Raw genomic sequence first — 26040 nt, 5'->3', positions numbered from 1 at the left:
AATTGCATCCAGAAAAAAATCTGTGGCACTGTGTCAAATATGGAATGCAGTACTGATTGCGCATGCGCCGAAAGCAAAACATTTATATACAGGATTAAACACCAATTATTGTTCAAATGATGGGCATCACTTATGCCATGTCGTCGGTGGAGCATCTTTAAATTACGTAGTTTTTTTGTTTGTTTGTTCCTTACAAGTAGTTTCGTGTTTTTTTTCTTCTTTCTAATTTGGCCCTCACTCAGTGTCTAATTGGTACACTTGTTTGGCCGTTACGCCGTATAACGCCATGTTGTTAGTAGCGTTACGCCGTATAACGCCATGTTGTTAGTAGCGTTACGCCGTATAACGCCATGTTGTTAGCGTTACGCCGTATAGCGCCATGTTGTTAGTAGCGTTAAGAATATTGTTGTTTCCAAGTCCAAACCCCAGTAGTGCCATTTATAAGTTAAGTTGCACCATATTGTATTGTGTTGTATGATACTTACACCAATAACATTTCGTTGTTGCACTAGTGTCATTTAAAAAAATCGTTTGTCATTGATGCGCCGATTTGTTATAGTAGCGCCTTATCCGTTTTGATTTGTTGTTAAGCCAAGAGTGTCGTCTTCTTATTTGGTCTCTAGCAGCATAAAGATAAGGTCGTGTTGTAACATCATGCCGTTACCTTCTCTTATATACATCACTACTGCTCCCTCTGATACCGGACATGCAGACGGAGAAAATTATTGCATGCTCAGTTCAAATTTGATCAATAGGCAACATCTCGTCGGACCTATAAAATCTGTGTTCTAGCATTTTTGTCTTTTCCCCTTTTTTGTTTTATCACGATCGATTCGTACATCAAGCATCAATTTCTATCAGAAGCTAAATCACGAATCTATTGGTTTTATAAAAGGCAACATAAAGAAATGCTGCTTTCAAAATTCCGCTGCAATCATCTTTCAGGGAGTTTGTTTTTATGTATCAGACATGTTTATACTGATTTCATCGTAAGAGATGACTTGTGCAACTGCTAGATTTACACCTTTTTAAAGAACTTGTATAGCGTCACTACCGAGTCGAGTAACGCTTCAATACTTCTGGTGTTGAGACAAAATCAATGTCTTTTCTCAAGCAATCGATTGAAATCACTAAAACGATAGACTGTAGCAATTGACGATCATGTAGATATATAGGTAGCAAACTGATGACACAAAGGTGGATGGACTGACCAATCCGCCCCGAAAAGAATATCTTGAGTCCTCAACCGATTTGGTAATGATGATATGATGGCATTTGCAAATTTGCTTTTGAAATTCAAGAAAACTTGAAGAATTTTAAGGGAGATATAAACTATCTACATGTTTATTATATATTTTATTCTTTATTCACTTCCATTCAATGACGAAGCGATTCGTAACTGATTCCGATACAACAGACAATGCATTCCATCCAGTATGAACGGTACTAATTGTGATAAATTATGGTTCACACTCTGTCTCAGCCAATACATACATGTATTCCAAAGAGGGCATTCTGTGTGTTTACATCACAATAAATACATCCGCTTCATAACTTCTCACTCCTGTATTACTACACTATCTGGTTAAAGTATGACATATGTCCATTACCTAACATTATGCTATAGGATACAACCTTTAACTACAGACATTACATGTATCTGTGTTCTGGAAGGAACAGAAAATCATCTGCAAACTATCGGGAAATATTAGTAAAACCTTTTATCATAACCACCCTTTGCCTCAAGTGAAAATCACGCTATCGCATATTAAAATAAAGTAAATAAATGGTGATGCGAATGCATACAAACCGCGCTATTTGCAGATGACATTCTAGAAAGGATTCCTACGCCACATCAAACTAACTTGTAAGTGTACACCTAACGGAGGCGTACCAATCAACAGCTTGTGACATATTGACTGACCGTGAACAGATAGTCCCCAATCTAATGTATGTCAATCGTTACCCGATCGCTCTGGACACATCAGATTCGAATCGACTTCATAATTCTATATGTTTATGGCGAAAACATTTTAGTGAAGTGTAGTTAGGTTTCCGGTAATCTCCGTTAACAAGTGAAATAACATTTAAATTGTTAATAGGTGGTCAAAAAAGTGATACGCCGATCGAATTTAATTTTGAACAAAACATTACGCGGCATGTTGGTGGTTTGCTGAGTTTCAACGGTAAAACATTACTGTTGATAAAACTTGTGAGGTGGGGGGGGGGGAGGGGAGTGTAGGAGTGTTGTCATTCCTGATGTGTGGCCATGTGTGAGTACAAGAAAAGTTTGTGAGTCACTACAATGATAAGATAATGATAAAGAGATATTGTTACCTTCCCCCGGCTATTCTTATCTATCGCTCATTTGATAAAGTTTTATCGGGAATAATATTTCCACTATTTCCATCGCTAGTGCATAGTTTCAAGGATAACTAGAAATGAAATCATAACATTAGGCGCCCCATACCCGGAAGTACATTAGGAAAGTGCAGCTATACTTATCTAGGTTATCAGTGAAATGTGACTGGCCATACTAGATACTGGAATGTAAACACATTTTCATTGAAGCTTGTTTCAAAATTCTTGATTTATCCGTTACCATACTCCTGTCTCAACTATTACTCCTTTCGTCATAGATTGTTTTCGGAAAAGCTTAACTTTTATTTATCGATCAGAATAGAAACTAACGCCAACCATTGTAACCATACTGCGAAACGATGCAGCATTGAATAACGCACGTGCTTAACGGTTCAGCTGTGACGATGACCTTGTTTTTAAATAAACATTTTTAGACTATACATGTGCATTCTTTGATGTCACTTTTAACAAGAAATTGTTTTACGAAAATAGACATCGTAAACCATAATCGGATTTGAAGTTGTCATGACGTCATTGAGGGATTGGAATGGATGTGAAATGGCAAAATGATTTTTAGTTCATCAGAAAGAAAATGCGATTACTAATACTTCTGAAATGTTACTTACTGTTCGTAAAAATGGCATCAAACAAGATTATACTTACACAGTCGCTTGGTCGACTCGATCAACACCAATGAGCGACCATGAGAATAGTTAGTGCATTAGGTTTGTTTCCGTAAATAGTAACCCCACTCCCTAGTTGTCCTTCACAAAATAAGCCGACTACCTATAGTAATTACCGCCGTGTCCTGACCACGAGATGTCTGATCACTAATTTACATTACTCACACCGTGACAGAACTGTTTTTGTTCCAAGGCAATATTTGTGTACCTTTCGAAATTCCCCAAGAACGCTCTTTTACTGCTACATGTCTCTAATTGTACCTAATATAAGCATATCATTTGTGTACTATTTCTCTATGTCTCTAAATGTCTCTAGATGTCCAGGAACTTTCTGGTACTACTTGATGTCTCTAAATATCCCCCAGTAACATTCTTGTAATAATCCCTCGAAAGCTGTGGAACTTATTACTCTTTCTAACTTTTTCAAGAACGTTGTTAACATACATGTCCTTCTCACTGCCAATAAACATTGTGTGACTAATTCTAAATGACCCACGAGCATGATTAACTGTTAACTATTCTCAGATCATCGTCCGATTACTTCTATCTGCCTGAAGAAACTTGTAAACTTACCCCTAGACATTGTAAAGCAAGCAGTCTACTTCTGCCTGCAATACAGTGTTAAACTACTTTGCTATATAGTTACAAATCCTTAGCCTGTTCTTCTGGATATATGTTGACTTTAGTGCATTAACCGTTAACATATGCGTTATCATATAGTATGTTGGGGACTAGTGGACAACCCACACGAAGAAAAAAAGATTTTTGATCCAACGTTCAGGTTCAGCAAACATGTATCAACTTGTTTCTACCATTATGCAAATCTCTCATTTAGGCCACATAACATGCTATTACAGTTTGGAGCTCATCGCTACCTAGGATATGTAGCAACTAGAAAATGAACAACTCTGGGTCACCGAACTAGTAAAAGGACTTACCTTATTCGAAGACGTAAAAGAGTTGATGTTTTACAAGTATTCAGAATGTTTACTGGAATTGAAGCAACTAATGATAGAAGTCGAAGTATACTTTCCACACAGGACCATTACAGAACAGAGAACATAATAAAAGATTACTTAAAAGTAAAACCATTCGGAAACATGCATTTACTATAAAACTATGGAACTCCTTATATTCAGAAATTGTGAATGCTGAGTCAGTAAATAATAAGCACAAGTTGGAGAACTGTGACATTAAGTTTTACTCTAACTGCAGAAATTACTTATCAAAGGACGTATTGTGTACTATGATGTACGAACTGAATAAGCTCATGAAATTTTATTATTTGAATTAGTATTGCGTAATAAAAATCATGTACAGATAATGGATTAAGGATGTCAAGAAGCATTCTGCTTAATTTAGACTGAAATCGAGTATATATTGGTAGATATGATCGGCTGTTGCTTCATTGTTTTCAGGTTCAAAGTCAGTTTTTTAAGTCTGGATCTTTGTACTAGGTTAAGATGCTTTGATGAATATTTTAAAATGCTGTTTTAGATAAATGTCCGTGTATATTGTTTAAACAACCGACGAGAGGAAGGTGGAGACACTTTTTATAACACGAACTAAGCCAAGTATATACGCGTGTAGTAGTACTAATAAAACAAAGTCATGATGCACCGTGTCATCAGATTATCGTTAATACAGTGACTGGGTTAAATGATTGACTTGGTTTATACGTGGATATAAAGACAAATTTAAGGGTTTCTCCGGTTACTGCCCCCAAACATCTAATAGGGTGGCGAATCTGGATGTCAATTAATGACAGACCAATCTGACGGCCGTAACAAACGGTCTGTTGACACAGATGGACCCAAGGGATTAGATTGGATGATATATGAGACATGTTGTCTCTATCCAGTAGACGCTTTATTAAGATACCGTAGGAGAAAAGTCCAACTTTCTACACGGATTTGTCCCCCTGCCATCACTTTATGTTTATTGCCCAATGACATCAACATCATCAATAAAATGAAATAATTGCGATGAAAGCTAATAAAAAAGATCAATGTCGAATTCGTGCAGTCATTGACACCATTGTTTTGTAGTTTAAAATACATTACATTTTTTTCTATCAACATATGCAATTATCTTTGCGATACCATAATTATTACCTCTATTTATTAAATTTATTAAGATGGACTCGGAATGCCATATGTATGTATGTATCAACGTTAATTCCTCCCCTCCGGCATCGGAGCACCCGCCTATATGGCGGTACTACGAAGTCAGATACACTCCACAAGGGATTACTGGGTTTAGTGTCTATGGCATCCAACAACCAACTCTACCAACACAAACTAACTACAATTTATATACAAACATGCACATGCGGCCATTACCATATACACCCAGCCCACCCCCCACCCCCTCAAGAATGCACAAATGCACTGACACTTGTTGTTGTGTAATGGGCCGTGCCACCGTGGGGACAACAAACCATACCTAAAAATTATAGAAAGCACCATCGGATGGTATATATTACTCAAATATCCTGATAATTCTTTCTAACAATCCACATAAATAACTTGACTTAAACATAATTTATTTTCTAAGAAATACTGATACTCACAATTACATGTATGTCTTATCGTTCTTTTGTCATGAGTGTTAGAGTAAACATATGCTTATTCTAACCCTCAACTATCAAGATCTTCTAAGAAGAGCAAAGTTAACTTCCTAACGCTTTTTTCGATAAATAATTACCTGGGCCTTGTATGTTGGCCTCTAAAGGTGAGGGTAGCTTAAAACAGCTGGTATTTACACAGGGGCATTCACAGCAGCTTCTTAATGGCGGCCTTGGGCATCCATGTTGAGCACTCCGATGATGACGTTAACACACAATAAAATAAGACGTACCCCACTGATTTCTGTCAATTGTAATGATAAAGGAACCAAGTGATTGGAAAAATGTACAATATATAAAATTATTAAAAAAAACTCCAAATATTCACACAATTGCCATCACACATTCTTTACTCATTCATTTTGTTATAAAATAATTCATATCAGTGTTTTTTATTAGTTTCCTTCACTTCATTCAGTTTTGTTCCATGTTATCTCACTAACAATATCATGTATGGTGAGCTAACTTTTATTTTTAATACGACTATGTGTATATTTATACGAATAAGGGAAACATCGACTGTGATGTAATACAGACAATGTTTGGTCAAATATTAGGACCCTAAGTTCAACCAGAGCCCAGTTTCACGAACATTCCTTCAATTTAAGGAATCCCTTAACTTAAAATTCTTCATAGGAAAGCATTTAAGATTTTAAAGAAGGTTTCTTAACTTAAGATATTTTCCTTAACTTTTGAAATGCTTTTCTATGGGGAAATTTAAGTTAAGGAATTTCTTAAAGTTAAGGAATGTTCATGAAACTGGGCCCTGAGTATCGGCACAAAGCATATGAATACACTTGAAAAATAGTTGCTGAATTGCGGAATCAAATGTGAACAACGTTCCGGACAAAATTAGCACAAGTGGCATCAAAATGTATAACATAAATGTAAAAACAATTCATACCTATTAATGTTTATTAACCATGTTATGATTCCAATGGTGCGGATTGTCTTTGTTTAATTAAACGGGTAATTAGTTTGAACGTTTTCGTCATTGTAAAATGTTCCCCAGAGAATGATCGATGAAACATTTGTTGGTGTGCATTTGGCGTTTTACAAATGTCAACGCCATGTGATGGTTCAGATAAACATCGTCCATTGTCTTATGTTCTAGGACCTTGTTATTTATCAATAACCTCCATTGATAGTTACTTTCACAATAACTGTCCATTGTCTTTAACTCAGTAAAGCAGTTTTGTTATGCTGGTTCAGTGATTTTCAATTGTCTTGTATATATGTTTTAAAATAAAGCTGGTTTGAGGTCACAAGTACATGTGATTTTTTGAGCTTTTCTCGGGCATAGTTCTTCTGATTATCAATAAAATATTTTATGGACGCATTACCTAAAATGTTTATGACACAGATAAGATAAAAAGAAAAAACTTTAAGACCTATTTGTTGTTGTCTCGTCATTTATAAAAACAAATATAAAATTATATTAACTGATGCAAATTAATAAATCTTTTCAAAGAGTCAGCTTCTTTCCATTACCTAAATTGTCGACCTTAAATAATAAGTTGATTAGTTAAAATTGGGTTCTCTTATCAACGAAGGCTATTCCGTATACTACTGTTTGACAAAAAGATGCAAGACTACGAATCATCGCAACATCAGAAGAACTCACGTTTGAATAGGCATATTAAGTTATATATGCTTTCGAAAATGATTATTTGACTTTCAACAAGACCACATTGTTTTGAAAGTGCAGATCAACCTTATACTAGACACTTTTTTTCTGCGATTACATTGAAATGAATAACATTGATATAATGTTTTAGTGCAACATGCATATCGAAGTCTGCAATATTTTTCTTAATATTTAAAAATTCATCGTTCATAGACACTGCTTTATAAATTCAAATAATTAGTAATTATATATTGAAAATATAGGTACCTGAACTCATAGTATAACTAACTGTTTTGTATATATTACACACGGTAAAAACCTGTGTTGAGCAAATGCAAGAGACAAGTAAATCAAAACCACCCTAGCACTGCACATTGTGAATTCTTTTGCTCTGATATTGAATGCGTATACGTACAATTTGCAATGTACTTAATGTATGAACTGTATGCTGGCAGTTGATCGTTTATTGGTATTGTTTTTAGAACTTGTTTATTCTTCGCATCGAGTCAATGTCTCCCATGTGACGGCCTAGTGAAACCGTACTCTCGTAGTTTACGTGGATGGAGGCATGTTTAGATAATTCCTTCGTTCAACTATTTATAAATCTTTCCAAGATTTTGGCCTTGTGATTTGAACTAATCATTCGGCTATAAATAATAGATTCCCGTCGTTGAAGACCTCACTCATGAATGAGATTCCTTCCCTGTCGTTCTTCCCTAACTTATCGCCAAAAATACATCGGACATGCGCACGGTATCACTTAGACAACCTATAAGCATGTACGGGCTTACGGTTGTTGTTGATGGAATCCTAAAGTGTAACCATCTACTGATCACTAAACTACCATTTTCATTTTAATTGTTGATCTATGCCCTTCTTATGTCGGATCTAATCGTTTTCACGTCAACTTAAATATATTCCTTCTATATTTCGAAGTAATTATGGGTTCCATTGAAGGTCATGAAGGGGTCAATCACTACGTCATACCACACATGTCTAAGATCCAACACGATTCGGCAGAGATAAGGGGATATGTAGACTGATATCGGACATGAGGAAGAACTACTTCTGATTTACTGATCTCACTCAATCAAACGCTATCAATCAATGTAGACTTTTATTGGCGATGAAAGAGCACGTGAGATGTAGATCTAGAGGTATTTTCATACTATTTCTGTTATGTTTCCCATCGCGCCATTCAGCAAAACAACTCTAGCTGACATTACTTCCGCAATGTGTATTGGGATCGTATTAAACATATGAAAGTGTATAAACAATTCAGACCAAGTTTAATGAGTTTGTGCTTAAAATGTACCCTTTTGGAGAAAAGCAGCCGTTTAATTATCTTCATCGACTACAGCAAACGCATAAGTACTGCTTTATGCTGCGAACTGTAATTTTATCTGATACACTGGTTGATATAAAGCAAATGGGTGATTTTAGAGAGTAACAGTTAACTGTATGCATAAATCACTGTTCTGATACAATTTCAGGATTCTTTAGTATTCATTGCTTTCGCGTTCAATTTTAATATTGGAATCTTTAATGTCTCGTTTATGGAACAATATCAATAAAACTAATGCTTGAGCATGATCGTAAACAGGGAATTTGTAAATACTAACTGAATATTAATATTTAACGAAAATGGAATGCTTTGTAACCATGTTGAGGGTATCAATGACAAACAGAACCTTGGAATGTAATGTCGTAATAATAATTATCTTAATGAGGAAAACCATAAAAACCGTATACCTGGGGTGTTTATATTCAATATTGAAAATAAATAAATAAGAAAGTAAGTTTCGTAATTAAACATAAGTTATAATCACTTCGTTATTTCATGGTATAACTGTCGATTGCCAAGTCAACTTCTAATCTCACTTAATAAACGACTACTAGCTCTTCATACTCTGGTGCATATATCAGCCTTGTGTAGACCTGAGGTTTTGCTGCTTAGAATATTAATAGGTATTATTTACAATAATTTTATCAAATATAAAGAAAACTCTTGAAAAATAAAACTACAGTTTTGCATGCGTGTTCATGTGAAGAAATGCAAAAATGCAAACATAATAAAAATATACCAAGGAAATGAGCCTATATCAAAGTAAGATTTGTAAACATGTCACTTTTCCTGGTGTAGATATCACTGAATAGTATAAACATCATTAGACAACTGTTGTTATGTTTATACATTGGTGCTTACACATCAACGTAAACTTATCTAACACTTCCAAGAGTATTTCTGGTGACGACCGTCCAAACAGCAACAATATGTTCTACATGCTACATAACACTAGCTATGAATAAAGACAACGTATTTGTTCCTAAATCGAATGAATCCGCCTCGACTCAACATGTCTGATAATCTATGACGTCGTGATGATCTGGTAATGTGTCTGCTCTTGGCTTCCTCTGTCTTATTTACAAGTCATCAATATCTATATTAAGACCATTCCGGTTAAAAAACCGACCTTGTTTTCCTATTTGTTGCCGCCTTTCCGATGTCTGTATCTCTTCTCGTTTGTCTTTGTTGACAAACATTCTCGAGATGCTGATTAATGCAGTCAACCACAGTGTGTTAGTCGGGAGATAATTAGTCTATATTTAGAAATGTTACAATGATTTAAAACAGAAGTTTGCTAACTAATTTTTTTTTATATTTTCTCCTTTACAGCATTACAGTCAGTCGAATACAGCAGTTTAAGTCTGATAGTTTGTTATGTGTGTTACTTATCCTTGTGCTACTTGTGTTAGTGTTGATAATTTACTAACTAACCCCCACCCCCCCCACCCCACCCCCAAACACCCACAATTTAAAAAAAGTAATAATCAAAACAAAAACAAATCCATAAAAACAATCAAACATACAAGCAAACAACAAAACAATATGCATAATGCTTCCAAAACATGCATTGTAGTTTTTAATTAATCGAAAACATGTTTTGCAAAATCCGCACGCAACTGGAGTTTGGGTGGTAAAACTGTGAATCAGTCTGAACATACGACACATGTTGGAATATTTTTAGACAAATATAAACTCGGTTTTCCTGATATTGAAAATGTACTTCACAAATTAAGAAGCATTTGCTTCTCGTTTTTAAATGAGGCTTAATCGGTAATTCGATAAACCCTCTCCTTCGTTTGAAGCTATTTCGCTCTATTACACTTCCTTGCAGTTTATTTGGCTCGGAGTTATGGATTTCATTAAGTTCGAAAGATTGGTCGCCGCTTGAAATAATTTAACATTTTTGTGCCAAAGTCATTCATGGGTTTCCTTTAAGAACTAGATCGAACAGTCTAAACCTCATTTTTTTGGTTCTATGTGTCGTCTGAGATCATTAACGACATCTGGGTTATTATCTTTAAGTACGGTTTAGAAGAAGACTTGAACATATTTCTGTAAGACGAGTTTTTTGCCTTCCAAACGGTCTTGGAAATTGTTTGTTAAAAATGATATTTATTGGAAAGAACAATCTGAATGGCATGTGCGCCTGAGCAATTGTGATGATTTTAGTCGATTTAAATGTTTGCATGGATCACTTCTTTTCAAGCTAATATTTGCAGTAGAGTAGCAAGTCTGTGGTGGTTAAGCCCACGTTGTGAGCTGTTATGTGCGAAATGTAATGTGATATCTCATGATGTTTTAGCCCATTGCTTACTTGATTGTAAACATCAAGATCTATTTGATCTACGCTATGAATTCTTCACAAATGTTGTCAACAATTATCCAGTTGAGTTATACGTAAAGTTAGACAATTTAGATAGACAAGAACTTATTTGTGTCTTATTAGGGTACATCCCTGATTATATACAGGAACTATTACCGGATGATGGGTATTCTATAAGATTTGCTTACGTTTGTTGTTGTTTTTCTTTGAAAGCTGCTGAATTAGCGTTTCAGTAAATATGTGTACATTCTTACATTTATATCATGATGTCTTTGAAGATGTCAGTATGTATTTAATTATTTTTCCTTATTGATGTATTGAATTTTTTCAGTCTCTCTCTTATATATTTTTCCTCTAAATTTTCTTATAATGATGTCCTGATTTAGGACAACAAATATGTTTTATTCATGCAATCGCTTTCCATTTCAAGTCAAAGAAAAAGAAAAAAATATCATCGGAATCGGATAAACTAAATAACCCTGCTTAAATGCGTTACATGCTAACTATTTCATGAAATAAGACAACAAGATGTAAACGCATGTTTTACCATGATATCTTCTGTCTGACTTCAATGTAATGATTTTAGAACTGAATTTCTTACCTCTTTATAGGACTTTACTTATCTACTAATGTACTCTGTACCCATATCAATTGTGAATCGCAGCGCAATTCATTTAGAATAGGAGCCCTTCTTTAATAACATCTCATTTTGATTAATGATATGAAAGTTTATATAACAGTTGATCTCACAGAAATATTCTGTTTAGCTCTTCGCAAAATAGAGTCTTGTTTCAGTGCTTTGTAATATGACATGTAATTTCATAGTCGACAGGTTCTTTCCCTTTGAGGTAGGTACTTGGATCTGGTATAGAGGCAAAGTACTCACTCCTCGGAATATTCCCGTTGTCTTTCTGCCTTTTTCTGATGTTTCAGTCTTTAGATGTTATTTTAAAATCCTGATATTTTAGTTCCTTTCAAATATTACAGTAATCACACAATACATTTCATTTAGAAATTTTGTTTCTTTTAAAATCAGTTTTTCTTTATATATATAATATGGTACTTCAATTTTGCTATGTACATACTAACCGTCGACGAGTGAAATTAGAACAACTGTATAATATATTCATAAGTAAGTAGATTTATTGATTAATTATTGTAATTAAATTATCAGTCATACCGCACCATTATAATATGTTGTATAGAGAAGAATAGTACTATTTCTACAACATGAATGGAAGAATTTTACCTGGTAGTCGCACTCTATTAAAATTGGTTCAGAAACATCCGGGGCCCAATCAAACCGACAAAGGAAACACTCTAACCTTGTATTGACAATCCTGAACATTACTATTTAACGAGAGGGTCTTAGACATATGCTTGTTGTGTTTGAATATGATTTAGTAATGTTTAACCGTACTAAATGTTCCATCTTTTGGGATTAAATCTTACTTTTGACATATAAATTATATATGTTTATTGGAATAAAACTAGGTCAAGATATATCCTCTTATATTTTTCGGAGTCAGGCCAATAAGGTTTCAAGAAGCATGCACGTGAAAATAAAACTGATCATGACTCTCAGGTAGACTATGGTAGGCTATGAATTGGACAGAAATAGAAAGGATACCATCAGGTCTGTTACACGACGTAGATTTTATGTAGGAAGGCAATTAATACCAACAGAAATTAGGGGCAGATGTCAGTCGCTTCACGTCTGCTTCTGACATTTAACTCTGGGGTCAAGGGTCAAAGTATGATGGAATTTCACCAGAACATATATGCTCTGATACCATTGAAAAGTTATTTTGAAAAAAAAACCTTTAATAAGCTGAAAGGAGATTTCGAGATGCCAATGAAGTTTATTATGACACGTTCAGTAAGCATTTATTGAGATAGGATAAGAATGTCCAGGCTAGTTTAGAATCAGGTTTGACTTAGTTCAGTCAGGTTTATAGAAGTTCTCTGTAATCATGAACTAGTTCGCCTCATAAAGAGACGATTCAGTGCGCGCATTTAACAGATTAAAAGAAGAAATGAAATTGTACTACTATTACAGAGAGTTCTCTTACTCTCTTGCTTATTACATTTTTCCAAAGACAGACCAGATTTTCTAAACACATCTACCTTACTACAATTTAAGTTTGATACATCCTTTATCATTTCGTATTTTATCTCATACTTAATTGGAATAATAATTTTTACATTGTTCTTGTTACATTTCCAAAACCATTCCCGGTTGGCGATACAAAAATGGAACATTAACGGATCACGATTTGTATGAGTAAATTGATCTACTGACGTTACATCGTCGGAGACGAACGGTGCTGATGTTAGAAAAGAAACATCATTGAATTAGATAGTTAGGAGATGTTTTAAATATTTGGGCGGCTGGATGGTTAAACCATCTTCACATTCTGAAGGCTATTATCATTAATAACTACAACACATATATCCGTTGTACTTATAAGTTATTGATAAAGGATATAAAGAACTAATTAGTATATATACGTTGCTATAGCAATATGCCTAGTACTGGACATGGGTCAGTTCCCGGTGACCACGTGTGGACGTCACTGAATACTATCGATCAGTGCATTATTACTGTGACAAGAGCTACTTATTGTTAGCCAATATAAGGACAGGATAACACTCAATTGTGCGTTAAATTAGTATATGATAAAAATGCCAATAAAGCGTATCTATGTGTAGTAAACGGCGCGCACCTGGTACAGTGGCTGACTGAGTGTTTCGGCACACTCGATAATGACTACGGCCACGCGTGGTCACGGAACTATACACAAGATAGTATACCTGTTCTCTACCGGAGATACTACACAGGCTTAGTTCAGGTAAGATTTATATATCTTGTGGTTTTCCCTCATTTGAAAAAGACGTTATGAATGCAGCATGGAATTCATTCTCAATACAATATATCTAGGATCTTGTTAAAATATACCTGTGTCACATTTATCGAAATAAGGCAATTTACTTCCAGGTATATGTCTGTTTCGAGAAAACAAAAATTCGTTCCAATATCAGTTTAACGTTTTCATCAGCCGTTTGATTTGTTTGTTAGACGGAACAAAATTAATTAGAAAATTTAAACACCATGTCATTTTCAACTCATTGCAAGCCATTACTTAATTGTTGGATTTAAAATATTGTTATTCGTCCTTTTAAAAATGCAATATAAAGCAATGGATCAATGAACCTTATGACAGACTGGTTTGAGTGCGATAATGTTGGAGAGAGTGCATTTGAAATCACACAGTGATAGCATTATTTAATGTATAATCTTATATAAAGTACTTAGAGACGTTCCATGATTACCGAAGTATGTGTCAATGTATACTATAATGATGCCTAAAAATAAGTGTTACATAAACCATATCATATGTTTAACCCTAAAGACTAACGTCACAACATGTTTACTACCAACAACAGAAAGAAAACCGGTATCTAGAAAATTAGGTATGAAATATTTATTATTAATCAAACATGCTATCGAAGCATAAATTTTGCCAGAACTTGACACTTAACCAATACATCGAGATGATTATAGGTGATTAGTGAGATGAACCTCGCCAATAGAAGTCTCCTGTCACATTCTCCTACTGCATTGTAGTACCTATTGAATCCAAAATGGCAGACATAACATGCCTCATTCCTCTCCAGTGTACAAACTGAAATAATCTTCTCAACGGCGTGGAGGTCTGGAATGATGTTGAATATTTGATTCTCTTCAGAGTTTGTTTTGTGTTTAAAAACACTACATCGTGGATTCGGTGTTTGGATGTGATATGGAAGGCTTTTAAATGTTTTAACACTCAATGGGAACTTACTATAGTGTACTATTAACGAAAGAAAACAAAATTACATACCTATTCGGCATAAATGATTAGAGCTAAATTAAGGAACACTACATCAGGATTTAACTTTCAAAAATGTTGTAATTTTCCTCTGATTATTATGGAACAAGGGATCTGGTTACGTTTCATTTCATTATCAAAGCGGTTTAAACAAAACCATACCGTATTATGATGGGGGGGGGGAGCTTTCGTCTACGAGAGGACGTGCATAGAATTGCTAAGGAAACTTGATATAAGAGACGAAATCTTCCTACTATTCAAGATGATACACACTTATTGAATAATTAATAGCTAAGACTTCTATTTATGCCTGAAGGCCCAGCGCCATGGTCAAATGAATCTGAGCTGCTTTGTGAGATACAGAGGCCACCGCTGGCTACACTTGGCTACAGATTTAGAATCTTTGATCGCCAGTGGAGAAAGGTCGGCCGTCACTCACCTCTCGGCAATACATCTGACTTCAATTTTAAACTCCGATATTTACGTCTGCCAAAACCTCAAAACATAGCTATATCATACGATGGTTAAAGGTCGTACAGAGCGACGATACTAATATCCAATGTTTGTGTTTCTGTCACTATAATAACTTCCATCGTATACGCGTACACCAATAGTAGAGCTCACATCAGATCTTGTTTGTATTAGTCGCATGTACCAGCCCACAAGGAATGAATATAGTGGGTGGTATACCATCATTACACTGGCCGTCAATCTCTCTAAGGTGAATATCTAAAACATCAATAAAGTGTTCCTTGATAATTTTTGTCTCTGGTACATGTCTGTTTCTAAGTTTCGAACTCGGGAGAGATAATTCAGTATTCATATTTCTGCTGAGAAAATCTTAGCAAAATTTAGGGTCAGGCGGCCAGTCTATGCACGTTGGAGGACTTGAACACTGTTTCCTTTCTCACCTCTTATGCATACATAAACAGATACTCGCAAGCATTCTATTTCAATGTTGTGACATGTTCATGGTTTACATGAAAGAACAAAAGAGCTTGCAATATAAAACAATAACAAAGTAAAATGATTTCAAACTGTGCCAATCTGTTACGACTGATGACGGATAATTGTGGAATTTAACATCAGAATCGCGATGAAACCATGATCATCCCATCTTTGCTTGCGACTCAAACGCATACCATCTTACATTGTTGACACCTCAATACACATAAATATATTTCCCACTAACCCCATCGAGGACATTGGTTTGTTTACACACGTTCTTGTTAGCAGACAGGACAAGTACCTGTACGGTATAGCCAGGCCAGACAAACACCACATAACACCAGTAGGAACAAATCTAACCAACAAATACTATATGACTGTTTGTTCAGGGAGAAGTACTGAATTTTCCATATTAAATATTTGATGTTATATTTTGCGGAAGTCTTGTCCGATCGTTTCCTCTATTTACCCGGTGAATGTGTTACTCTGGTGTGAATATCACACCATGGGACATTTCGGAGTTAGTTGTAATAATCATTAGTCTAAATATACACGATTATCACATTACACCAGTCTATAGAAAATGTTTTTTTTTTCAAGTGGAATCAGGTAATTGTGTTGATAATATAAACTGGTATAAAGGTTTTGAGGAATGCCGACTTGAATGGTACAACTGCAGGGGTGTGTTCGGGGGACCTATGTAAAAGTGAGGGGGACCTATGTAAAAGTGAGGGAGACCTATGTAAAAGTGAGGGAGACCTATGTAAAAGTGAGGGGGACCTATGTAAAAGTGAGGGGGACCTATGTAAAAGTGAGGGAGACCTATGTAAAAGTGAGGGAGACCTATGTAAAAGTGAGGGGGACCTATGTAAAAGTGAGGGGGACCTATGTAAAAGTGAGGGGGACCTATGTAAAAGTGAGGGGGACCTATGTAAAAGTGAGGGGGACCTATGTAAAAGTGAGGGGGACCTATGTAAAAGTGAGGGGGACCTATGTAAAAGTGAGGGGGACCTATGTAAAAGTGAGGGGGGCCTATGTAAAAGTTATCCATGGCAATTAGCATGTGTTGATATATTGAAATGATAATCCATATCAGCATTTCAAATTGATGATAAAATCCGTTCTAGATCAGAAGTTTTTGTCTACTCAGCGACCAAGCACAGTTTCCCATCTTTACTTGCTAGTGTTTGGGGATCCGAAGATTTGGCACCGTCCGGCTCTACTGACGTTGCTCGGTTTCCTTTCTTAGCACTTTAAGAGCGAATTGTTTTCATAAATGAAACCAAACATTGATTGCTAAATTACTTGCTAATGCAATTTTAAGTGTTTTATCACCTTTGGCTTTGTCGCTCATATCCTGGCCAGTGCTGATTTTTTTTTCGTTTTATCACAAGTAGCGACATGTCTCTCAGAATTCCCATTCGACTTACAGGATACAGATTGAAGTACGTTCTCCGTGGCTTTCTAAATATGTTCCATACTTTGGGCTTTGGGCTTAAATCCTATTCATCAAAAGCATTGTATGTAACACATGTTTTTGTCTTTCCTGGATAAATAATTGTCTCATACGCCACTTGAACCTCTCATAAAACACAGAACACCGTCTCAATTGGATTGTGAAGTGTGTATTTCATTACATATGGCCATCAATACTGGCCTTAACTTCCCCATTCCGGTAGACAATTGGCCTGCCTTCAGGTGACAACTCTGTCTTCCTCTGCCCCTGGGAAGTGTCCCTGGCAGTGAAACGTCTGGCTCTATCCAATACCCGGTCGATTTATCTACACCCTGGACCCCCAACACACCGAGTGTTCGTTCTTTACCTTGGGGAAGAAGCATCGACCATGTCGGGAAGTGGACATCAGTCTAACTCCTTTGGTCAACACAGGTATTCGATTGGACTCATTAGTGAAAGTAGGACGTCAATTGACTACAGGTAATATGTTAACTTTGTGTATAGAGGTGTTTGTCCTACATCTGTAAAACATCAATCACTAGTTAGTACGTGTTCTGGTATGGCTAGTCGTACTGCCATTCGTTCCCATTTTGAAAGCTTTTTGCACATGCAAATTCTGTAAAACTTTTTTTGTTTTTATTTGGAAATCGTCATGCTTAGTTAAACAGGAAGGTCAATATGGATTATCAAGCCTGACTTATAAAGTTGACTCGGTCGGAATGGTATATCTTGGTCGCCACTGGACAGGCATCGAATATTCTATATATAGCTATGTACACCGTACAAACGATTACTCAAAACCACTTGAACAAGAAGTAAATATTTGATTTTCAACACAAAAGAAATCTCGAATTACGCCTGGTATATACTTTACAAAATAAGTGTCAGCTTACTTTGGTTAGAATGTACTGATATGAAAATGATCTTGGCATTGGTACGTACTAGCACATATTCAGACCTTGTCTACTCGTCTTGATACCATACGATCGGCATACGCGTACATGGGTCGGGTATTCCCATGAAGATAGTTATGATAATGTTTTTGTTTATTACAATACGAGTAGTAGACAGACACATGTGCATGTAGAGGTCTGGACATACGAATTCGCGTGTAGTCAATTCAGTACGACAATAAGACTATGTCTACTGATGTATAACCGGTACAGAACACAAAAGTCATCATGTTATCGGTGAACATGCCATGGCATTGGTATTTATATGTATGGATAATACTGGACAAATGAGGGTGCCTTGATTGGTCTGGATCTGTGGAGCGTGCTTAAATATATTGTAACCTTGGTGACTGGAGATATAGGATACTCCTAAACTGATATATCTCTGATGGTGGAAGTTTGGAAATAACCAAAAGTATGCCGTAACAATGGTAAATTAGAATTGAGTAATCATAATAGTCTGTTGATTGCTGTCTCTTTGATTATTGCCATTCTGGGATTCCTTGACTTGACGATATAATCTTAATGAATTTACTGAACTAACAGGAGACGTCTCCATGTAAACGTTACTTTGGTGATATGTATATAATCATAATAACGTATAAGAGTTAGGATGACGTTATATCATTCATGATGTGTATCATGATACATCTTTATAACCTAACGATTGGCACAACAAATGATGTATACAAAGTCTCTCAACAAAACATCTACTCATAGGTAGCTTTCGACCTAGTGGCCTCTTCTGGTCAGTTACATTGGGAGCTATATACTAATCGGGAGTGGGGTAATACGTGCCAAAGTAGCGTATATTTTAAAATTTCATTATGCCTCTTGTCACCTTGTTTGTTAATGCATTTAATTTTCTTTGTCTTGAAATCAATGATAAAGACTTGTGAACACCTCTTTACATATTCGATAATAGAATGAGTGTCTGCTTTATAATTCTCAAAATGATTTGCGATCTAATAATGATAAATAATAATAATAGTCTTTATTTAAAGTCTATAACACTTGAGCTAGCGACTCTTCTTCCAAGTTGACGACATAAAAATATACAATACTTACAACATGGATATTACAGCGTTATTTATTATAATGAATATCACAGTCAGATCATCAGAGAAAATTAGTAATAAGAAAAACTAGAAAGGCACTCATAAAGCTCATGGTGCATAAATATATGGAAAATAAATACACATCATAATGAATTAATGTCTAATATACATATATGCCAATATAACAAAAGAATAAAAGTTGACAGATTATATGCTATTATGGCATGTATTAAAATTGACTTTGTTTGATTAATTAATTATAGTTTACTTAAGAAGACAAAAGAAAAAATCTAGAACAATACGGCGTATTCTCTTTTGGACTCGTTCAAGTTTTAATAATAATTAAGATAAGGTCAAATGAAACAGTTAAAAAATGTAATTCTAGATAAAATTGATAAACAAATGCTTTATACGACACAATTGATAAATTTTAAAATTGACATTTTTTATAACATCTTTTATAACATCTTGGGCATGTTTATCCCAGGTAAGGGTATCATCAATACAGACACCAAGTACAGTAGTTTTTCGTGTTTGACAAAATTTCTAACTTACTGTTGTTGTCAGATTCATCAAATAATATATTAATCTCATTTTGGAACCCTTTGTTTTTTCTGTTTACTTCCTATTAACATAATTTGGTTTTTTCAGTATTGATGACCATTTTGTTGGTTTCACGCCAGCTTTTAACATTTACAAAGCCAGATTGAAGAGGACTCAATAACATCAGTTTTCTTGTCTGTTACCTCTACTGTTCATCTGAACACTAAAAGCATCTATTCCAAGAGTTGTATAATTGTTGTTAGTTCAGATTACAAACTATATTGTGTATGTTGAATGAAGTACTTTAGAAAGATTTTTCTTGGAATCTGTTTGTGGCATAGAAAAAGTGTAATATATGCACGTAGACAATATTCTGTAGATACGATATTGTACTTGACCTATTATGCTGTAGATACGATATTGTACTTGACCTATTATGCTGTAGATACGATATTATACTTGACCTATTATGCTGTAGATACGATATTGTACTTGACCTATCACTTTTTCTGGTGACGTATGGTATATCCTTATAGTGCTTTTCCGAGGTTATATAAAATTTTCTTAATTGGTGATAAGCTATTCGTCACCTAACACCCAACTCATGTATTATGGTGCCTCCATAGTTCACATTACGTACATAACACCCGGTGGTTACATTCACTGCGGGTCAAAGAGTCGTATAATGTACAGTATTACAAGTATATCACTATCTCAGGGAGAATAGTTGTAGTGATAAGTTAGGTACAGTATAACAGGGATATCATTCTCTAGGGGATAACTTGATATACATGTGATGAATTAGATATTAGGACAAAATTGTCGACAAAGGTTCTTAAAACGTTTTCTATGCTGTCGAAATTTGTCGTAATCTCGTAAAATTGTGTCTTGGAAATGCTTTTGATTAAAAGATGGAAGTCATCTTTTTTATTATTGTTATTTTTATTTATTTTTAACGATAAACAAAATATGTTACTATTAAATGAAAAAAAAAAGTCTTTTATAAAGTCATTGTACACATACTGAAATACTACTATACTGAATTGTGCTAAAAAGTGTTAATTGATATCGTGTAAAACTAACATCCATCTATTAAACAATACCGTTTGTAGTAATATTGGACTGGTTAACCAGAAATCTGCCGAACGCAACGTTCTCAAGTTATTATATCCCTATCAAACCTTCACTTACTTGTTATTTACGATTCTGTAGGCGTTTGATGTGGAGAGTCATAATAGTCTGTCACAAAGCTTAAAATGGAATAAAAACTTAATACACATTTGAGACTAAACACATTCCATGTTGTATCAAATTATGCAAATATTTAACCAATTTTGCTGTCGCTTATTTGTTTGATTTTATGAACGTCTGTTTAATCTCAATATCTAAGATTTTCAATTGTTTTCGCGATAAGCAAGTTTATTAGGTATGAACTTTTCTTCATAGTTACAATATATTATATAATATCGAATAAAAGTGTTATAAAAATGATAATGGGTAGTTATTGGTTATCTTTAGTTTTTCAAACCAAATTATTCTCTTTAATGCCAGTCTTACTGTACTATACACATGCCATTCTTATACATCCCTTTGACCAGTCCTTTATATTGTCTATTGGAAGTCATGGTGGGCATGAAGGCGTATAGCTAGGAGCACTTATACCTAGTCGAATATCAATTCAGTATATTTCACCTACAGTTTACATCTACTTTGAGTGATGAATCTTTGTTATATAATACACAGCCAACATTGACAATGGGATTAGTTCAGATAGATCGAATCTTGTGATGTATCACTTGCTACTAATAAGCTCATCCATCGCTATGATACAAATTAGGCCTTTATACATCAGACTCAATTACACTCTGTGAACTGCCCACGTCCATGTGTACCCATTCCTATTCTACAATTAATATTGCAGTTATACCCTAGATACACAGACAATCAAATACTGACTTTGTATAATTTCTAACAACAGAGTGCATTACATTTGAATCCAAGAATATTTTTTTTCGAGAATTTTTGCATGCTTGCCATGGTAACCATATAATTTTGAATTGAGCTAGTGGGTTGGTGTTTGATGGTGTCTCTATAGTCCTTACATACCAACAACCTGTTACCTAAGCCTTTTGACCGCACGTACTCAAATGTATACTGAATGACAGGATAATTTGGTAAGATATATGTCCATATTGACCATGGTGACGCTAAGGTCTGGCCGTGAACTCGCCGTCGTTTGTTTCGGCATCTCCAATTAATCGGCTACGCTAAATCGGCGCTGCACCACCCAGTCTAAAGTTTATCATTAGCTATAATGAAGTTGTCCCTCGGTTCCTGCTCCGTCATCACAAACTGGCTTGTTTGATGTATCGACTCCTTTATTAATTTCCCCTGGCTGTGAAAGAGTACATGGGTCGGGGTAGGTTGGTTTTGACATAAGCTGTATGGCGTAAGATAGCAAGTTTTTATATCGGCTTTCCAAACATCTATTAACATGATATCGTGTCTTTTTTTCCTGACCAACCCAAAAATGATTTACTGCGGGTCGACCATATCAACATCCCCATTCATGAATCAATTTGGCGGGAAAAGATAAAGGAGACTCCGTATCGATTTTGTATTGTCGGGGGGAGATATAGACTGAACCATGTGATTTTGGCCATAACACTGACACAAAACATTGATATGTTTTATCTTAATTTAAAATTTCAATCTTTCCAGATGCTTTTGCGTGTTATGAACGACGGCCATTATAAAGAAGTAGGCGATCAATCGGAACGAATGCAGGAAAGCCTGTAAGTCTGCCAAGCATAAGGGTTGGTTCATGGGCTAATGCAACCTGGACGAAATATGCAACCAAGTATTCAATGTCAGTGTGTAGTAATATGTATCACAGTAAACGGACGAGGATAGTCCTTCAGTGGTACTAAGTTATTCAAAAGAATACAATTCACGAATTATCGATATGGATCATAGTATTATTGGTGTACCACCTACAACGAGAACGGGAAATATTTCATAAGGAAAGGAACAAATGTGGGTTCCACGGTAAATATTGTGAAAGTGCTTATTCCATAGTATGAAGAGAGTGGATATATTTCAAAACTAAATTAAAATGGAGGCGACAGGAAAATGGCGGTAAATAATGTCACAGCAGAAAACCCCGGTAAGTTTTCTGCACCGTCTACTTCCTGGGCAAATGACGTCACTCAAATCTTTGATCCCGCCGGATTTTATGAAACTACGGAAAACCCATTGACGACAGTTATTGGGGCTATACTGCAGGCCACAGCATCTTCCGGTCTCAACCCACTAAACATTTCAACAACCGCAGATCAAAATTCTATCACGAACGGCGAACATGTCACTGCATTTTCAAATTTGATAACCGTTGACATCACAGATGTCGGAAATTGGACCAATCAGACAACAGTACCCCGACCCCTTCACACACTTCCGGAAATCGTTGCGCTGTCAATTCTCGTAGTAACACTTGCTCCGGCGACGATAATCGGTAATCTTTTAGTGATAATCGCGTTCAAGATCGACAAACAGCTACAGACTATAAGTAACTACTTCCTGTTGAACCTAGCAGTGGCGGACATGGCGATAGGATTCGTATCCATGCCGCTGTACACGGTATATCTTCTGATGGGATACTGGCCTTTAGGCTCCCTTTACTGTGATCTCTGGCTCTCTTTAGATTATACTATGAGTAACGCGTCCGCCGCAAACCTTATGCTCATCAGTTTCGACCGTTACCTGTCAGTGACGAGGCCGCTTACGTATCGGGCAAAAAGGACAACAAAGAAGGTGCTTATTATGATAGGTTTATCATGGGTGGTATCGGCGTTGCTATGGACGCCATGGATATTTGCGTGGCCATATCTCGAAGGTAAGCGAACTGTACCAGAAACTGATTGTTATATTCAATTTCTGTACACAAATGCTTACGTTACAATCAGTACCCATTTGATAGCATTTTATATTCCAGTGACTATAATGACAGTGCTATATTTTAAGATTTATAAAGAAACGCGAAAAAGACAGAAGCGTATGCCAATGTTGCAAGGCATGAAGGAAATGATAAAAAAGAAGAAAGCGTCGGATATTGATGATTACGATTTCTATGCTCGGCGTTACGATAATGAATTTGACGATGTTTATGACCTGGCCGACATGCTGGTCGAACCCGATAAATCCATCTGGTCAAGGTGTTCATGTTGTAAGATTGACCGTGATTATGAAGCAGACGAGTCGAGTGCGAGCGACCCTGCGTCTCCAACAGGTAATAATAGTTCGTTTTCGGACGGAAGATCCTCGTCTGTGCGTTCTCAGATTTATTCTACTGATCAAAATCGAATGATGAATAAACAACTTAATGGACGAGCATCAAGTGGGAAAAAGAAAAACAGCAATACCAGTAATTTAGTCATTCCACTTATGGCCATGGAGGCCGCTAGATTCACGCCTTTGATTTCCCGGACACCGCGCGATGATCGGTCACCATTTGCGCCGAGTAATAGACGTGAAGGGTTAACCCCCCAACAAAGTAGAGATTGTGATGAACCACTTATAGAGGAATGTGAAGACCTATATACTATAGTCATTAATTTCCCGAATACAAAAAACGATTCTGAAATCGGCCCATCAATACGAATGCTTTCAGACGAGGAGGACTCGAACATCATGTCACCAAATAGACATTCAAAAATATCAGAGGATGATAGTGATTCTTTATCAAATGAAGGCCTAGCACGGGAGGAATCTACATTTTCTTTTCAAAGTTTAGAAAGGACTCGAGAAAACTGTTTACCCCCACCTAAAGGGACGCCAGCTTTGGGACGAAGAACGCGGTCTAACGACGCCCAAAGATCAGCGCAAAACGCAAAACTGGCGGCCCAAGTTGCTTACAAAGTGAAGCAGCAACGTGCAAGGAAAAAACGATCAGAAAAGAAACAGGAGAAAAAGGCCGCAAAGACATTGAGCGCCATATTATTGGCATTTATAGTGACATGGACGCCATACAATATTGTGACGCTGGTGGAAATATTCTGTAAAGGTTGTGTACCGCATCTACTCTACAATTTTGGTAAGTATATTGATCTCTTACGTTATGTATTGTGATATGACCCTTGTCCTAATGGGTGTCCAGTTGTAACCTATTGGAGAGGGATATAACAAACCTCTTCCTACTACCCCTGTGTTTGACTAGATTCCAACGTACCTCTAGCCTGTATAGGAAAAACGAAGAACAAATAGACAATCTCAAACATCCAATTCAGTCATCGAACAACAATCTCAAATTATCAACTTTTTGTTTAGGAAGGGTCACTTTAAATGTCTTCGTGTACGCTGAACTGATACAACGCAGACAATAGATTTCTATAACTAAAATTAACTCATCATGTATTGCATCTGAAAAACGTTGTAATGAACCAGTTTTAAATATAACATTGAAAACGTACATCAAGTTACGGTGATTTCTAAGTATTATCGGTCTTTCTTCATATGTAAATGACAAAAATAAGATACGTTTAATTTTTTTTTTCATACTATCCTTTCTGATTGGCAGATCCTTTTTCTTCATATACCATGGGGAAAAAATCCGAGAATGTCGCGAAAACCCGACGTTATCATGACGTCACAATAGAGACGTCGACGTTGCGTATTGATTTATCAAAAAAATCCATTGGAAAATCAATGGAATCGTACGTTTAAACGTATTTTGTATTATCAAGAAGTCTGAAAGATTAATTATAAGCATTGATGTCACTATTTTTTTAACTTCATCGGGTTATGAAATGAATTTTGTTTGCAAACTTTTGGGAGAATCGGCGTAAAAATAGTGACATCAATTCTTAAATATATTTAAGGCTATTGCGAGGATAAAACGTTTGTATATTGATATATAACCATTATCACCTTAAACATAAATAGGGTTTAGTTTAGTTCCGTCGCCTGTTGTAAGTGATAAAAGCCTAGAGTGTAGAAAGAGGAGCGAGCTAAATCCACAAATAGATTCAGAGTGTAAATGGTTTTAATCCCGATGAAAACATTCACAAGGTCAAAATCAGTATATCCTGTATATCATAATGCAAAATGTCAAGGTCAAGGCCGGGAAATACTTAAAGAAAAAATTCCAAAACAAAAGTATCAAGAAAATCAAAATATGAATTAAAAAAAGCAAAACAAAACTCTGATGGAAATGATAAAAAGGTAACTACATTTATCAGCAAGCG

General features: G+C 35.7%; 1 protein-coding gene across 2 annotated transcripts in view; it reads left to right on the top strand.

The window, feature by feature from the left end:
* Window positions 1-26040, top strand: part of LOC138318905 (muscarinic acetylcholine receptor M1-like) — an 84490-nt gene that overhangs the window by 37455 nt on the left and 20995 nt on the right. The window contains exons 1-2 of one of the 2 annotated variants that reach the window (XM_069261716.1): window positions 13738-13820; window positions 22520-24890. In XM_069261716.1, the coding sequence (XP_069117817.1) occupies window positions 22931-24890 (1960 nt within the window). In that variant the 5' untranslated portion in view covers window positions 13738-13820; window positions 22520-22930. Of the gene's footprint in view, window positions 1-13737; window positions 13821-22519; window positions 24891-26040 lie in introns of those variants that run through there. The other variant, XM_069261715.1, reaches the window with a different exon arrangement.

Source organism: Argopecten irradians, chromosome 3 (assembly GCF_041381155.1).
Source record: "Argopecten irradians isolate NY chromosome 3, Ai_NY, whole genome shotgun sequence".
NCBI classification, from domain to species: Eukaryota; Metazoa; Mollusca; class Bivalvia; order Pectinida; family Pectinidae; genus Argopecten; species Argopecten irradians.
Note: the sequence above shows the minus strand (reverse complement) of the source record. Positions and strands in the feature narration are given on the sequence as shown.